The sequence below is a fragment of the Hypomesus nipponensis genome, chromosome 19 (genome assembly GCF_054491055.1).
Source record: "Hypomesus nipponensis isolate SF chromosome 19, ASM5449105v1, whole genome shotgun sequence".
Taxonomy (NCBI): domain Eukaryota; kingdom Metazoa; phylum Chordata; class Actinopteri; order Osmeriformes; family Osmeridae; genus Hypomesus; species Hypomesus nipponensis.
In genome coordinates this window covers 4,332,148-4,350,449 of record NC_140379.1, presented here as the reverse complement: position 1 = coordinate 4,350,449, position 18,302 = coordinate 4,332,148, and the positions used below count along the sequence as shown (strand labels likewise).

The 18,302-nt window shown below is 43.7% G+C and overlaps 3 protein-coding genes across 3 annotated transcripts; 1 reads left to right on the top strand and 2 right to left on the bottom strand.

The window, feature by feature from the left end:
• Positions 1-311: 311 nt before the first annotated feature.
• ctxn2 (cortexin 2) lies at positions 312-557 on the bottom strand. The gene has a single exon (XM_084682788.1). It carries the CDS (start codon positions 555-557, stop codon positions 312-314), a length of 246 nt encoding a protein of 81 aa, XP_084538914.1.
• Positions 558-4,905: 4,348 nt separating this feature from the next.
• On the top strand, positions 4,906-12,505 carry myef2 (myelin expression factor 2). The gene is made up of 17 exons (XM_084682142.1): positions 4,906-5,164; positions 5,854-6,071; positions 6,836-6,888; positions 7,755-7,762; positions 7,857-7,950; positions 8,294-8,485; positions 8,579-8,732; positions 8,869-8,918; positions 9,018-9,078; positions 9,652-9,753; positions 10,276-10,326; positions 10,409-10,510; positions 10,668-10,763; positions 11,030-11,089; positions 11,231-11,415; positions 11,495-11,546; positions 12,117-12,505. The coding sequence occupies exons 1-17, from the start codon at positions 5,058-5,060 to the stop codon at positions 12,278-12,280; spliced, it is 1,749 nt and encodes a 582-aa protein (XP_084538268.1). The 5' UTR covers positions 4,906-5,057; the 3' UTR covers positions 12,281-12,505.
• A 37-nt stretch (positions 12,506-12,542) lies between these two features.
• slc24a5 (solute carrier family 24 member 5) lies at positions 12,543-18,236 on the bottom strand. The gene is made up of 9 exons (XM_084682141.1): positions 17,405-18,236; positions 16,961-17,140; positions 16,753-16,836; positions 16,553-16,656; positions 16,342-16,442; positions 15,652-15,935; positions 15,327-15,533; positions 14,131-14,232; positions 12,543-13,573 (listed from the first exon to the last, which is right to left on the bottom strand). Exons 1-9 carry the CDS (start codon positions 17,559-17,561, stop codon positions 13,251-13,253), a joined length of 1,542 nt encoding a protein of 513 aa, XP_084538267.1. The 5' UTR covers positions 17,562-18,236; the 3' UTR covers positions 12,543-13,250.
• Positions 18,237-18,302: the final 66 nt, after the last annotated feature.

Below are 18,302 nucleotides of genomic sequence, written 5' to 3'. Positions count from 1 at the left end.
ACACCCAGACATTCTTGGCCACTTATACCTCCCAACCACGACAATTTCCCTGAGACCTCCAGCTCTGTCCAGGCTCTACCTTTGCATTCAAAGGTTCAATCCCTCAGCATAAGTGTGAACTTGTTCACGGCACAGCTGCATCAGAGCAAACGGTGAACACACACACACACACACACACACACACTGCACAGTCAAGGCTCCATCCTCTGTTCAGTACAGTAACAGGGATGTTGTAATCATGTACACGTATCTGGTGCAGAAGCTTTGCGCCGTCATGGTTGAATGTACGTGTTGTGTGTTTGAACTTTGTGTTAGGTGAGGGCGTACTCGAATGTCCCCTTCTCCAGGCCCTCTATTCCGTCCGCCCAGTTAGAGGAGGGCATGCTGCTGTACGGATCCAACAGGATCCTGAAACACCTGACGATAAGAAGCCCCAGGAAGACCATCAGCATCCCCACAAAGGCGAACGCCGTCTTCTGCTCCAGAGTCAGAGAGTGCGCCATCATGTCGTTCCCGCTCATGGCAACGAGGGAGTGGTTGTAGTGGATGCTACACATGGTGAACCGGTAGCCTGATGCCTCATCTCTGCTCTGATGGGGTCAGTCGTTGAAGACCCAGCATGCTGCCTGGCCAGGGATCACACGGACGCATGGCTTTACTGTTCGGATGGATGTGCAGAGGAAGAAATCCTGTGGCACGTAACAATATCTTCCCTTTACATTGCAACAACATGGGTTCAATGCATGGCAGCGTTGCATATCGCACATGACGTGGACAGTACTGTAAATTGCATGGAAGATGGCGTGATTGTTATTCACAGAGTTGTCACAGAGAGGGACACATATGATGACATGACCATGTAACATAGCGTAGATGAAGTACCCCAGTAAGTTGTCATGCAGCATCAAATACCTCTCGAAACTGTCACACTCTCTCTCTTTCTGTGCATTCCTCGATGTCGACAGACACCGAACACTGACACACGGACACATCAGCGTCTCTGCGCCACAATAATGTACAAATCATACAAATCAGAGGCTGTGTTGCGTTCAGTCATGCTTCAGAAAAGCAGGAAAACATGCAGATGCAAATAACAGGGCATGCAGACAGCCCCTCTACCTGTTGCTTAGGAGCGAAAGCCTGTCAGAGTGTATAATTCCGTAATCCCGTCAGACGAGAAGACGATGAAGATTGACGTAACATGAGAACAGAAGTGATGTTGTTACAGCAACCGGATGATCTTCCAGCCCTCCCAAACCCTCTGTCTCCGCAAGCAGCAGGTGGCTGGAAACAGAATGAGGGGGGCAGGAGAGAAGGGAGAGGGGAGGTACATCTGTGGAGAGGGGAGAGTGAAAGAGAGAGAGAGGTAAGGTACAGAGAGAGCGAGGCACACGTATGAGCGAGAGAGAGCGAGAGAGAAAGAGAGGTAGAGAGAGGTAGAAAGAGCAAGAGAGAGAGAGAGAGAAGCAGACAGGCTGTGTTGATATGTGCTACAAAGGTGGTGAGAGAGGCAAGAGCAGGCAGCTCACCATCATTCTGGTCACATCCTCATAAACCTGTTGCCGCTCTCGACAGGAGAATGCAAAACTCATTGACTGACCATAGTCCTGCTATAGGAGACAGGACACCAACCACAGATCCAAAGGAAAAAAATAGGAGAGAGAGAGAGAAGTGGAAGGAGATGGAAATATGAGAGATAGAAACATGTGTCAGCCAGGCTTCCACTTGTTCTCTTTTCATGCTCCCTCGCTTGCTGCCTCCTCTTTATCATCATTATTCCTCTCGGTCTATCCATCCAAAAGGCACGCATGCAGGCTCTTGCTGCATGGCAACCACTTGTTAGGCTGCCGTTTCAGTCATTCACAACGTTTCTCTCAACCACAGGAGGAGCAAGAGGGCAACAGTGCACAGCAACAACCATCCTCCTCCTTCTCATTATTTTTCTCTACCTCCCCCTAATCTTGTTTATTCAGCATTTCGGATAATGACTCTCGCTAAAATGTGACAGAAGTACTACGTCTTTTCCAGGAAGAAGAATGCTGACTTTTTGATCCTGGGCAGGAAGTGTCTCGTAGGCATCTTGTTTCACTGAAGCAACATCCACTCAGCTCGGTTTATTATGTGTCTTCTAATTGGTGCTGGTGGTTCTGTTCAAATTCAATTAGCCCCTCTATTTAAAGCCTCGTCACTGCTCGCTTCCTGGATGTCCTGAGAAATGAGAGGAGGGCTTCAAATGAACCGCGACCCTTGTGTGGTAAACTAAATAAAGCTTCATGGTGGACAGTCTGCAAATCAATTGCATTATACTGAAAGGTTGCAAGCTGCAAGGTTGCAGTTCAGTTGCATATTATGATTTCATCACTGTAAAAAATCACTCATATTAAATTAGCTGGTTTATTAATTTGGAAATGTGTGTTAATACTATTGAATTTCAACGTATTAAAGCACCTTAATTTCCCTCAATTTTTTGTTGTTGCTAGAAACAATAAAACACAGTTGTAACACATTTGTAACACAGTGACAATTTAAGTGTTTCGGCCTTGTGTGTTCACATGAATAATAATTTACTTAAACGGTATTTGCTCTGACAAAGAAAACAGCAGACTACTTTTTATTATTATTTATCTGATGTGTCTTTCCTTGCAGGACAGGCTTCCACCAGTCTTCAGTACGCCAGTCTGCATACTAAAGACTGGGGTCTGTCTGCAGTTTTTGTTCCAGATAACTGAATTCCGTTGAATCCACAGCAGGGTGATGAGATAGACTTGGCAATAGATCAGATGTTAAACAATAACACTGAGAAGTGCAAAACAATTATTCCATCTAATCCTTTTAATCCTTTTGTACACTTTCTCTGAAGTTCAACTAAATCCACACTCACCCCCTCCCCCCGACCCACACACACCCATAGGAAACAATGCATTATAATAACATTAATGTAATAATTTGGGTAATAAATGGTAACACAGTAGTTCACAAATGAGTGAGTCAAATGGGCATGATACACTGTTAAGTTAAATAAGTGCAGCCTCTCTCCATCTTCTCTTTCTCTTCTTCATCTTTCAGAACTAATTTAGCTAAAGCTTTCTGTTCCCTGAAGAACATCAATATCTTGAACTTTATACTAAGACATCCTGATCTGTTTTGTGATAAATCTAATAACATTTTAGCTGGACTGGTTCCCAGGGAGCCATTAAAGAGAGGGCGGAAGAAATAGTTATTGACTCAGGGAGAAATAAGGTGCATAGTGACTTAGCTTGTTGATTTTACAACTAGAATCATGGCGAGACATCATAACTTATGTGTTATGGATGATATACAGTTCTGTGCAAAAGTCTTAGGCACAATAAAAATTTCAAAAAGGTTTAAGAAAAATGCTATAAGAAATAATAAAATAAAAATATTAACAAAGGTTTAGCAAAATTGCACTTTTATACTGCTGCACAAATAAAAAAAAAATATTACATATGTTTCTTGGATTAAATGTTGCATTCAAATCTGATACACTTAAATGAAAAAATGTAGCAACATTACATTTAGATTTACTATAATTCGAATGTATTTTTACTACAAATAGGTACGGCACAAAACGTTCTGCATCACCCCCATCATAGACACCAGTGGTGTATAAAGTACCCAAAAGCCATACTTGAGTAAAAGTAAAAATACCTTACTGGAAAATTACTCAAGTAAAAGTAACCTTTTAGAAAACTATTTGAGTAAAAGTCTTAAAATATCTGAACTTTTCTGTACTTAAGTATCAAAAGTAATTTTCTTATATTAAATGTACTGAAGTATTGAAAGTAAAAGTCCAAGTAAATGCTGTTAATAAAAAAGCAAAGGGTCAACATTTTGAGAATGATGAAGTTTATTCCGACTAGAATGAGCATAGGCATACACAATAGGCAATACTAAAGCAGCACCAAACGCCAGCAAGTTGCCAGGAGGTTAAAATACTTTATCAATGTTGAACAAAAACGTTCCAAAAAGCTATTATGATTTCTATAAATGTCAATCTTTGCAACATTTTGTGAATGGGCATCCTACTCCTGAGTATCCCAAGGCACAACCTGAGAGTAATAAGCTGGCGATCTGATACAAAAACATAGCATTACATCAGGATCATCAGTTTTACAAGCAAGTTATCAGTACAGAGACTGTGAAATACTTTCAGCAACATGCACACACATCCCTTGAACAATAACGTTAGCTATCTTGCTCCATACTGCTACGTTACTGTACTGAACTTCATATTGTCACCATCCTAGCTAGCTAGCTAGCTACCTCGCCAGAGATGGAATAAAGAATAATAATAATATTTGTAGGTTCGGCTATTAGCTAGCTTGAAATATTATATACAGATCTTACCCAGAGGTGAAAGAACATGACTAGTCTGCCTTTAGTACAAGGTTGCGCTGGTGGTACAGTATTTTATGAAGAGGTTGTGGGGTTTCTCATTTTTTGTTTGAGACCTGTACAGTATGCTTTTGCTACGATTATTGTTGTGTCCCCTTTGTTGTTGATCTTAATGTTTTGGATATATCCTTCCACTGCGCATATTGCAGTCCATTTTGACTTGATCATTTCTGGAGGATATCGCAGAAATATTAGGCCCTACTCCAAAAAGAATCACCTACACACAGTGTTGTGCATGAACAAGTTCAACAGACGTAGCAACAGTAACTAAGGGGGCGGGGTGCATTAACGTGCGCAAGGACCACTGATTCGCCAAACCTGCTTACCGCCCCCGATGTTGGACTAGTATCAGTTTTCTTTGCAAAATGTAGCGAAGTAAAACTAAAAAGAAATATAAGTAGTAAAGTAAAGTACAGATATAAAAAAACGACTTAAGTACAGTAACGAATACAACACTGATAGACACTCGTGATTTTAGAAGCTGGACAGCGCTGACCATCACTTTATCTACCCAACACCAGTTCTCGCGTGAGCTACTCCAAGCACGCGGGAAGGCAGTAGCAGAATAAACTGCGCAGTGAAAAGGCCGGGGGAATCCGAATATTTCTTTTGCTAGCTAACTAGCTTACAACGAACCGATTATGGCTGATATTATTCCGGAAGCCGAAGATAAACCAGAGGAAATCGCTGCACCAGTTGAAGCTGAAACCGAAGAGCTTTGTGAAGATAGCACCAATGGCGTTAAAACGTAATTAAAATGTTTCATTGTTCTGTGTGCATCATTGACAATCCGTGCCGCAGTCGCAGGCTAAAATGGACACTTGGTAGTTTTTTATTTTTTTACCTCCAACTTAACCCAGAGCTAGCTAGCCAACCAATACAATAGTACTGTGCTACAAAATTGCTCTGTTGGGCTACTTCAAACTGCACTTTACAATGTTCTAGTATTTCTCCAGTATGTGCACTTTATTTTCGCTAGCGAACGTTAGCTAAATGTCTTGCTATGTCGACGTTACTTAGCTAGCATGCTAGCCTACGGTACCTAGCGACCTAAATAAACTGTTTTTGAACCAGCCAGACACTAATTTGCGGTACACAATGCATTGGATCGTGTATTAATTTAATTGAGCACGTACTCATTGAGCCACTAGGCACTAGCAATAATTTGTCTACATGAATGCTTGCTAGATTTGTGCAGCTAGCAAGGCCGTTTCAAACCTGCTATGTACACAACACTACTAACGCTACCTACTAAACAACTAGTGAACGTAGTCATTAGCTACTCCCATTACGGGAGTTCTAAAATAAACAAAAGTAGCTTCATATCCTGAATAACTAACTACGATCCATCTAGATGGATACACTAGCTTCACTTGTGTAGCGAGTACTTCTGTGGCCGGTGTAATTGTGTTGACAAGATTGTTAATTGTTTTCTAGAGAATCCGAAGAAGCCGAAGCTCCCGAAACACCCCACGAGAAGTCAGAGCTAAAAGAGAAGCCATCTGGGAACAGAAGAGGAAATCGTTTTCATCCCTACAAAGACAAACATGGTGGCGGAGCAGACAAGAAAGGCACTCAGAGAAACCGGGTGTTCATTAGCAATATCCCCTATGATATGAAGTGGCAGGCTATTAAAGACCTAATGCGGGAGAAAGGTAATTTTGCTTGAGGTTAAGACCCCCCCCCCCTCTCACCCCCTCCAGCAGAAGGGGAACTCTTATCTATCCCTTTACCAGATCAGTTCTAAGTAATTCTGCTTCTCAACTGCCTTTGGAGATACTTAGTGCTGATGTTGGTGTGAAGCAGAACAGTGAGACATTTGGATTCATTACAATATTTCTTATGGGTTGATGTTAATTTAGTTTGGACTGATGAGTCTTCAAAATTGTGAGATGGGTAAAGATTTTATTAGTTGTAATGCTTATTAGGTTAATGGTATTGACAGCTCCAAAAATGTAACCTCAGTTCAGTAGTTGTTTTGACTTGTTGAATCTGATTCTGTTGCATCAGTTGCAAGGTGACACATGATTGTATGAATGAAAACATTGTCTTATGCACTTCCTTTTTGAATGATTTGGTTCAAGCTACTCACGAGACTATTGATTGGTGAGACGACATCTTCAAATGTTGAATTGTCATGATTGGGATCTTGTTGACTTACACTGACCTGATCATTGAAGTCTTTTGAATTTCCCAGGTTGAACGTAGCTGTTTTTCTCTTTGGCCTTGGTCAATGGTTGTCTCAGTAACTGCCCAGAAAGTGATGGTGTTGTTGGTGGGATGTTGTCTGGGCAGACTGTTGATCAATAATTGGACTTCTTCATCTGTAGCGGCGTAGCCAAGGCCAACGGTGACCGTGACGACTGGTGATTTAAATGCCTTGTTCTCTTGGTATTTTTCCTTTGTATGTCTCATGTAGTTGGTGAGGTTACATACGTGGAGCTCTTTAAGGATGCGGAAGGAAAGTCAAGGGTAAGTGATGTGGACAACTGCACAAGGTTTTAAATGCCCTCTGCAGTCTCTTACTTATTGAGGGAACGATCCTCTGGGTCGCTTCTATGCTACCTGTGTTACTGAACTGGAGATGGGTTGTGGTTAGAGCCTGATAGAGGTGTAGATTGATATTAATTAGCAAGGGGATGACTTGTTGATTTTGGAAAACTAACTTATTTGACCGCACACTTTTGGTTACGCTGTTGTAGTTTTCAACTGGTTTTCTAAGTTTGGCTGTTTGACCATTTTAGTGTAAATGTGGATTTTGTTATTTGCCACTGATTAACATTGACCTTTTGTCTCTAAATCTGACATCCCTATTGTTACAATGACACAATTCTCTCTTCAAAGGAACAAAATACTGATTTTATTTAAAATATTGTAGAAGTATTTTTAAAACCAATAATACCATAACTTGCTTCTTTCTCCAGATGGTATAATCCACACTTCAACATACTTGTGTACCCAATATATATGATGCCAAATCTAAAACTTGAAAAAGTTCCAACATAAATGTTGACATTTTTTTTTCCCCTCTCAGTATTATTTTCTTTTCAATTTACATTTTAAAACATAAGATGCTTACTGAACCAAAACTCAGTTAAAACAAGGTTGATATAACCTTGGTCATATCCCAAATATGTTATGATTCCATTTTTATTTCAATTAGCTGAGTCATGGTTAATTGGCCAAAGATTCAAACAATGTAAATCCTAACAGATTCTGAATTCCCAGATGGGCAGATGTGTAAGAATAGAAATGTACTGAAATATTAATTGTTATCTCAATGTTATTTCCTCTATTGTGGATGTTTTACTCTGGACCTGTGGCTGGTGAATCTTTAGGGTTGTGGGTAAGAAGTTATTTTGTAATCAAAACAACTTTTAGTCTCTAATTTACACCAACAAAATGCTGTCACTGAATATTTCCCTTGCCCCTGTTCTCAGTGTTGTGGAGTTTAAAGATGAGGAGTTTGTCAAGAAGGCCATTGAAGTCATGAACAAGCATGATCTGAATGGAAGGCCCCTCAACATCAAGGAGGTGAGAAAAACTGTTAAAAGGCTTGGTTCAAAACCAAACTGTCTCTTATGCTGGGGACACACCATAGGATAATCGGGCCGATTTCGGCCCTTCCGACAATCTTAGGTAACATATGTCCCGATTATCTTGATGGTTCTGCAGATTTTATCAGATGTTCCCTTGGTGTGAGGTGTGTTAAGTGACCACACACCGTATGAGCAAAACGGCTACATCTGGTATTTTTTTGTCCTCATGTTTGTGGTCTCTCACAGTTTGAAAATCTTATAAGATTAAAAAAAAAAACGTATAGTGTATCTCCAGCATTAAATGCTGTGGTTGTGAGCCTGTTGGTTTTCTGTGGTAGGACCCAGACGGGGAGCATGCACGCCGCGTGCTACAGCGCACGGGGGGGATGTACCCAGGGGCTCGGGGGCAGGACGGAGGACCAGGGGGCATCAACCTGCCTCCTTCCATAGCCAACAACCCCAACATCCCCCCTGAAGTCATCAATCTACTCCACGCCGGAAGACTGGGCACCACCGTGTTCGTGGCCAACGTGAGCGTTCACATTCCACATCTTAACAACCTGAACCCTCGACTGATGTGTGGAGACGCTGTGTGTGTTGATGCTTTTGACTCTCCCCACCAGCTGGATTTCAAGGTGGGCTGGAAGAAGCTGAAGGAGGTGTTTGCCATGGCGGGGGCGGTGAAGAGAGCTGACGTGAAGGAAGATAAGGACGGCAAGAGCAGAGGGATGGGGACCGTCACCTTTGAGCAACCCTTAGAGGCTGTACAAGCCATCTGTATCCTTCACTACCCTCAACACACACACACACTCTCAACACACACACAGGTCATGCTGAGACACTGAGACTTTTGCGCATACAATGTATATATTGTTTATATACAGCAGCTTTCCTCCTTGACGGACCCACTTAGCCATGTTTAACGGGCAGATGTTGTTCGACAGACAAATGCATGTCAAAATTGTAAGTATTTTTGGTTTAGTTTTTTTTTTCTTGCTATGTGAACTGTGATATCTTAAAACTAGCTGTTTGATGTCTTGTTCCTTGTGCTCTTCCTGTCAGGATGACAAGTCCCTCCCTCCCGATGATTTCCGTCCAGTTGAGAAAGCGCCTCAGTTGCCAAGTAAGTACAAACTCCATGCCCCCACAAGATACGTTTAACTGCAGTTGAACACGGTTCCCAAGGTTCTTCTTCTTTGTTTTTTTTGTTTTTTTTTTCATCAATGCCATTTTTTGACGTCATTGAAGGGCTTGTATTTATATATTTTGTGCAATAACATACATTGGAAGTGCTGTGTTAGAGAAGCCAAGACACCATGCAGTCTGATGTCATAGTAACATAGTAACCTCTCGTAATTGAGAGGCATTCGCATGTTCACGCCTCAGTTTTATTGTCGTCTGTGAGCTTCTGTAAAGCCTGCTTGTTCTCATTATAAAATTCTCAATGTCGTAACAGTTATTAACCTTGATCCTTGTCGCAAACTCTGCTGTGTTGGGTCCTTTTACTGTGAGGGAATTGGGCCTGGAAAGTCCTTGAATCTGGTGTTTTAAAAAGGTGTGGGAACCCAGCTTATAGTTTAATGGACTGCAGGCTACCAATGGCCAGATTGCTGTATGCCATTTATCTAATGTATGCTGATTGGTGCAAGCTTGCTCTCTCTGTCTCTCTTGCTCTCTCTGTCTCTCGTGTCTGAAGGGGGTCTTGGAGGCATCGGTATGGGTCTGGGGCCAGGAGGCCAGCCAATCAATGCTAACCGTCTGAGTGGAGGAGGGGCCATGGGCTCCATGGGGACTGGAGGTAAGTGGAGGCCTCTATCTCTTTCTCCCTCAATTTCTCTCTCTGCCTGCTCTAAAACTAGGAACCTAACATGGAACTTTCCAGTCGAGGCAAATGATAGTGCATGTCTGTTCCCCTGTGTTGCCTTATTGTACAATAATCAGTTTAGGCTGATATAAATATACAAAGGGTTCATTTTGGTTTGATAAGATATCCGTACTAACCATTGATTATTTAAATCGGCAAACTGTCAGTTACTTTTTAAACCACTACTGCCACCAGAGTTTAGGCATTCTGACCTGGTTCACTCTGACCTGTTGCAGTCTGACCTGTTGCAGTCTGAATGTGGGTCTGCCTGATAAGATAGCCACTGATCTGTTAGAAGGGGCAGTTAAAATCCACACACCCTGGCTGTTTCCCTGTAGCTATGTTTGACAGATGGTCCATTCTGAGAAATGGCTATCACTCATCGGCAATAAGGTTCATTCACTACCATCTAAAAGGCCTAAATGAGCAATAGGTGTTCTCCGCTCCCTACCCTAGGTATGGATGGACCTGGGTATGGAGGAATGAACAGACTAGGAGGAGGAGGAGGTAAGCTTTGAACTCAACTTTCCTGCAATAAAAACTCACAGTGGAATAGCCAGTAAACAATCTGATCCCTTCCTTGTGCCAGGCATGGGTGGGGGTGGGGGCGGGGGATTCGGCGGTATGGACAGCATGGGTAACATGGGTGGCTTCGGTGGCAGAGACATGGCGCCCATGGGCAGGATGGGAGGTAAGCTGCAGCCCCATGCCAGCTGACACACACACACACACACACACACACACACACACACACACACATAGAGAGCTTGCTACTCAGGCGTCTAGACTGGGGCTTTCTGGGTCGTGAGGCAGCCAGGTGTATTTCATGGACGCCCTCTCCCCGATAGACATGTTCCGCTCGGGGATCGGAGGGATGGACAGGGACTTTGGCCGCAGCGACATGTCCATGAGCCGAGGATTTGGGGATTCGTTCGGGGGAATGGGTGAGTGATTCAGGGGATTCGTTCGGGGGAATGGGTGAGTGATTCACGGACACGCCTGCGCATGCCTTGTGTCGCCACTCCATATCCATTCAGAGACCTTCAGCATGACCAGGGAGCCCAGCGCATGCTGCAGCTCTGACGTTTGGATACTCAAGATGGGATTTCACTCCATTTTGATTGTGCCTGAATGGTCTTGCAGTGTTGGTGTGTTGCGGTTTTTTGTCTAGTCATCAGTGTGTGTGATTGGTGTGTCTTCTCTCCTTCAGGAGGAGGTGGTTTTGGAGGCATGGGCAATGCTGGCATGGGCCCCATGGGGTCTGGATTAGGTACACTAACAATCATTTCATCCATATCCCCCTCACGGCTGTGCTTGTTTTATTAATATTCAGCGTGTATCCAAGTGCTGGGAATGAGTCAAGAGGCTAATTTAGAGAGTGTGTGTGTGTGCGTGCGTGCGTTCTCCACAGGTGGAGGAATGGGCAGTTTGTCCATGGACCGCATGGGCTCCAGCTTTGACCGAATGGGTGGAGGTATGGACATGAGCCGTGGGTTTGGAGGCTACGGCGGAGGTGGAGGAGCTGGGCACATGGGCGGAGCCATGTCTGACAGAGGCTCTGGAGCCAAGGGAGGATGCCAGATCTTTGTACGAAATGTGAGTACACAACGAAAGATTTGATTACTATGTTATTGTTCCTACTTTGCCCTAATGCCCAGCGTGTTGTGCTTTGCAGCTGTCATATGACCTGACTTGGCAGAAGCTGAAGGAAAAGTTTGGTCACTGTGGTAGGATTCCTGTTTACTACCTGTTTCTTGGACTGATTTATACCATGGAGATTTACTTTTAAATTACATTTAGTAGACACTCTTATCCACAGCGACTTAGAGCAATTATAGGGACGTTCACCCGAGGCAAGTAGGGCCTTGCCCAAGGACACAACGCCACAACTTTTGGCACAGCCGGGAATCGATCCGTCAGATCGATTCCCGGCAGCCCGATTTGCAGCCCGATTCCCTAACCACTCAGCCATCTGACACCCACATGCATCTCTGCTGTTTGTGTAGCAGGATTGGGTATGACACACACACACACACGGACACGGTCACACACACACACACACACGGTCACACACGGTCACACACACACACACACGGTCACACACACACGGTCACACACACACACACACGGTCACACACACACACACACGGTCACACGGTCACACACACACACACGGTCACACACACACACACACGGTCACACACACACACACGGTCACACACACACACACGGTCACACACACACAGTCACACACACACACACACACAAACTCAGGTGTGTCCTGCTGTGTCCTGCAGGTCAGGTGATGTTCGCCGAGATCAAGATGGAGAGCGGGAAATCGAAGGGCTGTGGGACGGTGAGGTTCGACTCTCCGGAGAGCGCCGAGCAGGCTTGCAGGATGATGAATGGAACCAAGATCAACGGGCGGGAGGTGGATGTTCGTATAGACCGCAACGCTTAGTAAACACCCGTAATAGTAGACCTGTACTCCCACACCCACTGTAAACCGTATCGCCATTGCGCTTTTGTTTTGTTTTAAAAACACACATTTTCCATATCTCCACTGTTTCCACCGTTTTGCAACTGGATATGCACAATGTTGTTTGTATGCCATAACTTTTTTTTTTGGACCCCTTTTTTCATTTGTGGGTTAGTTTATTTGAATGAATAAACTTTTTAATTTTTACATTTTGTGATGGTGGTTTTATTAACGGACGAATACCTTCACCCTTTTTTGTACCTTTGTCAGCCCTCAAATGGCACATTTATTTGGTACAAATAGAGCTGAAACTCCACCGCACCAGTTAGCAAAACAGTCCACCAGTGGTCTCTAACTCATGCTGTACAGACAGGCTCTAGTAGCTACCTGAAACCAAGCTGATGAGAACTGTCACAAAATAAAAACAAGTGGAAACTTTTGGGATAATTCTATTTATGGCTTTCTTTCCTCTTGGGCAACACAACGTGCTCATAAACGCTTATCAGCACTGCCTCCCCAATTATCCCCTGTCCCTGTTGTAGTCGAGACAAGATAAGGCCATGAGTCATGTCCTAAAATAGACACTTTTATTTTCTTATGTCAGTAGATGGGACCGAGGAAAACTTCCAATATTCTACTGGATCCTAGTTATTGTCTTGTATTATTCCAGTCCTTTTATTCCAAGAAGCATGCAATTAGTTGAGAATAGGATCTTGTGGATCACAGGAATTGACAAGTGCTGTCCTGGGATGATTTTAGAGAGTAATAGTACTACCAACTTGGTAGTACTATTACTATTAATAGTACCAACTTGAGTCCTGTTCCTGCAGTTAAGAATGGCTGCCTTGGAACGAACTCAGGCCTAGGCTATGCCCTCCTTATATGACTTAGATGAGGATGTGGTCAGTCTCAGAACAGGGGCCCAGTTGATCTCCCGGTCTCCCAGGTGCTGTCAGTCACTGCACAGTCTAACAGGGTTATTCCCGATAATTCCCAGTTCGTACAGGATGGCGAGGGTGGCAAAGACGACGTAGCAGAAGAGAGAGACCAATCCCAGCTTCCAGTCCAGCTTCCAGCCGTTGGCGTGAATGGCCACGAAGAGGAAGACTATGGAGATGAGGAGCGTGGCGGAGATGAACACAAGGCCCGTGCTGTTGACCTGCACCGGATTCTCCGTGTCCACAAACACTGTCTTGATGAACCAGGGCAGGCCCAGACACAGCATGTCAAAGACGTTGGAGCCCACAATGTTGGACATGGCCATGTCTGCCTTCCCTGAGGAACACAGGACCACATGTTTAGCTGGGGGTGAAGGACAATGTCCAACTAAAGAGGACCTTAACCCTTGTGTTATCTTTGGGGCATTGTGACCCTTCAGTCATTGTGACCCACCGTCCTGTTGCGACAACTTAACCTCACAAATAAAGTGAAGCATTTTCTTTTAACCGTCAGGCTGCCTCAGACCCCCCACAGTGCGACGATTAAAATAAAACACTTTTAATTTGTTTTTGTATTGGGTGAAGTTGAACACAACGATGGGTCGTTGTGAACCTTCGGGTCATTGTTAAACACCTTTCAATTAACTATCCACGTTCTTTAACACATCCAAGTTGCTTCAGATGTATTGGTCAGCCAGTTTCCACCAGAAAAACACAATCTGACTAGGTGGTACAAAGCCTGTCTGTATGTTCCTGTGGACCCCTCTTAGCCAAATGAGTCACAATAATGAGGCTTTCTCTGTTTCCACTATTTTGATTTTAGCTTAATTCTAACACTGGGAAAGAATGTGTTTTCTTGATTTGAGTTAAAAAAATGATGGCTGTTAAACGTACCTTCTCTGGCCACCATTACACTGGCCACTGTGTCGGGGATACTGGTGCCAGCTGCCAGTAAAGTCAGACCCATTACTGTGTCTGGGATTCCCAGGGTCTCTCCTGCTCACACACATACACAAGGCAGGGGGACAAATAATGTCATGGTAGTCCACAATCAAAATACACTGTGCACTGTAAATAATTTAGGAGAGTCAAAACTTGAGTAGAGACATCATTTGATTAAAATCTTCCTCTGTTTTCCTGATAACGTTCGAATGTGCAAAACATCTGGATCACTGTATATTTTAGCTATTACATTACCACTGGGCTTAACTTCTAACCTACCAGTTAGGAACCATTGTTTTTGACAACCCAATTCCCCCCCCCCCCCCCCTTCCTCTTGCACAAGCGCTGAGGCATGTTGTGCACCTCTGACCACGTAGGAGAAGTCAGATGCTATAACAACTATGAAACATAGATGTCCTCATTGACCGCCTGCTCTCATGAGACTGGGGCTCAGGCCTGGTTCTACCTGCTTCCCTCCCTCCCCCCTCTCCCCCAAAGAGCCTGCTCTCCTTCTGCCCTCCCACGTGAGCCTTTCCTGACGACCAGTGGATAATAATCCCATTATACTCCGCCGGGTCTACTATCGTCACATGATGAGCTTGGGCCTGCAGTCTGATCCGGGGTCAGATGAATGTGTTCCCCTCCTGGTGGTGAGACTGGAGACTGGGGGGAAGGTAGGCTGATGGGGGAACAGTGCCTGTGGGCTGTGTCCACCGTTAGCTCACATGATGCTGGTTGTGAGGCCTTTGAGGCAGGCCTTAATCCTCCCGTGGCTGTGCTTGCCCTGCTCCTAAACACACGACTCACTGGAGCTCTACTAAGTCCTGAGGACATTGGCATCCTAGGAATGGGCCAGCAGACCGACATGTGATTCTATGTGAAACATTTTGTCTCAAATGTAACCGAATGACATATACAGTATGCATGAACACAGCAAGTTGCATTGTTCATTGCGGGTGCTTTTTGGTGTCTTGAAAGGGAAACTGTAGTACACACATTCATTACTGTCTATTTATGTTGAGCTGTTAAATGACGATAGTCACATTCTGTGACAAGTAGAGGCACTGAAAGGGGAGAGGGCTATATTATCATTTTTTATGCAGATCATGTGGTGCAACTAAACTTCATGAAAAAAATTCTGTATTTACCAACAATGGTGACCATCCACACAAGTACGTATGTGAAGGCTGAGATCCAGACAGCAGACATGAGGAATGTGATCATGAACCATTTCTTCCAGAACCTTTTCCGGCAATCTGGAATGGTCAGGAACAGCAGAACGATGATTGGCAGAGACAGAACCCAAAGGATCCGCTTCAGATCGTTCTCTGGCATGGCAAACACACTCTTCGATACTGGGGAAAACAAAGACAGACAACGATAGATTGCAGTGTCAAGTGTCGTTAAAAGGCAATACATCCAAGACGATATGCTATCCTCAGGGTTGCACGTCACGTGTTTTCCGGAAGCTACCTTCAGGGATCTCGTTGAGCCCATGCAGACTGAGGGAGAGGTTAGAGTAGCCAGAGTCATCTTGGAAGATCCCACTGTCGGTTCTGGAGCGACTGTGCACCCTCAGACTGGTGTCATCGCTCCAGCCCATCAGGGGCTGGGTCTCGTTACGTTCGCCGTGCCCCTTGCCCAGGCAGGTGCAACAGGGGCTGAACTTCCTGAGGACGTACTCACTGATGCGCAGGTCGAAACACAGCACGACAATGTACACCCCGTAGACCAGCAGCAGACACGCTGCGTCGTACCTGGGCCCAGACAGTACTAGTTATGACCGTCATCAAAACTTATATTGATGGTTAGGTAGAATTTGAGGAGGTTGGCATGTAGTCATTTATCAGACGCTCTTATCCAGAGAGATGGCATCCATGCATGGTTCTAAAATATTTATGCAATGCCACTAACTCTGGTTTCGATACATGCATTGTTCAATAAGAATAGTGTCAGGGTTTCATGAAAGATACTGAAAGTGGTAGTTGGCTATCTGTGAAATGTCTTAACGGAAATTTAGAACTTTCAGTGAGTTTCTATAAACAGAATTCTCTTGTAAAGTCTGGGGATATGTAGGTGACATGTCAAATTTCTGTGGGTTTAAAGTTTTACCATCCATGGATTGAGGAAATACAGTCATAACATAAATACACACTCACTCACCAGTACACTTTGTTATCGGAAATTATGGCAATAACTGCAGAAACACTAATGCCGTATGCCAGGCAGTCTCTGAAGAGGGGCCAACAAGTCAGACGGCCAACCTTTGAAATAAAATAAGACCTTTTATAACTTATAGTTTACATATTAAAACATAGTGTACACAGATACATGTTTGCAGTGTGTTGATGTGTGTGTGTGTGTGTGTGCGTACCACAGAAGTCAGGAGTCCACATGCGGCACAGATTCCAAGGAGGTTATAAACTGCTGATCCTACTATAGTGCTCACGCCAATGTCTCCTTTAGTCACAAAAACACCTGAAGAGCCAAATCAAACATGCAGCTCATTTCATTTCACTGGAAGTGATCTTCAACGCCTGCAGTAGGAACCAGGTGGTATCATGTGACTGTTACCCAGAAAAGCTGTGACCAGTTCAGGCGCAGAACTCCCAGCAGCCATGAATGTGGCTCCCGCTACATCCTGAGACAGTCCCAAACCTGGCCGAGACAAGCACAACTACACTGACTATCGAGCTCATGTACATTCAGGTCTGCATACACAAAAAAGACACACACACACACATGCACTCACACAAGCAGGTAGATGCAGCATGTCACCTACGTTCACTGATGACTTCCAGAGATGGTAAAAAGTAGTCATCACACACTATTGCAACAGCCAAAAGCATGTAGAAAATAATCATGAAATGTATAATTAGCCCTCCATCCTTTCTTTCCTGCAGAGTGAAAAAGCCTTCTGGAAACTCTGAGGACTGCGGTAAAATGCACTCAGTGTCATTCTCTGAAATAACAGCAAAACAACTTGTTAAAGTGATATAGCCAACAAATCATATGCAGACACTAGTTGCTACACAATTAACTTATGAGATGCAACTGAAGGAACAATGTTTCTATTCTGAAGAATAATTATACGGCAATTTCTTTCAATTGGTCATCCAGCTGGGGTTATCACCCCATTGCAAACACTGTCACACTTTGATGAGGTTTACGTCATTAATTATTCACACTAGATCAAATATCCAAAAGATACGTAAATTACACTTACCCACAGCCCTGCGCACTCTCGAAGGATGTGAGTCGTGAGCTGTCTTTGCAGTGAATGATACAAAATGAACTGTGCAATACAAAACTATTACTAGCCCTAGAAAATAAGGTATGAAATCTCTTCTCGTCTTCTTGTGCACATCTGAAACTTTATACATTGTAATTTAGTATGAAAGCGTTGAAAGCTATAAACTAGTCCTGCTCGTCATGAGACTGCCCTTTGCTAATCCAGTTAAACATTCAGTTTGAGTTTAAGATTCTTGTAACCCAGCATCTAACACTACACTGGGACTACAAATTGCATGAAACCGTATCGGGAAGGAAAGCATCTTTTAAGACTTTCCCAGAATGAGAGATCACGGGATGAAATTATTCCAGTTGAGCTCATTTTAGCCCGAAGTCCATTAGGTAACGAGTTCTAACCCCCAGTAAGAGGAGAGTCACAGGATTGGAAGATTAACATTCTGAATGAAATATTACACTCGTTTTGAATGAATCAACCCCAGATTACAAAGGTCGTGAACACAGATTATTAGGGTGCTCATATCTAAATTAAAATTGAGCTAATCCAACTAGTTGGTGAAAAAAGTAGGCCCAATAAATGCATGTCGGAGTAAACATGGAACGAAAACACAAACACTGGGGTATATGCTTATTATCGTTCTGACAGGCCACACAAACGTTAATGACTATTTCCTACATTACATTATAATCTTTACAGCCTAGCATATTCATCCGAGGGATAAGGCATATATGCCAAATGGGTATACCCATTTGATGGAAACGTTTCAGTAGGCCCATGAACATGAACATCGTTAATGTATACACTTTAATTTTATACTCAAATTTTTTATACATATACATATACATTTTTAATACAATTTTGTATAAAAATTGTT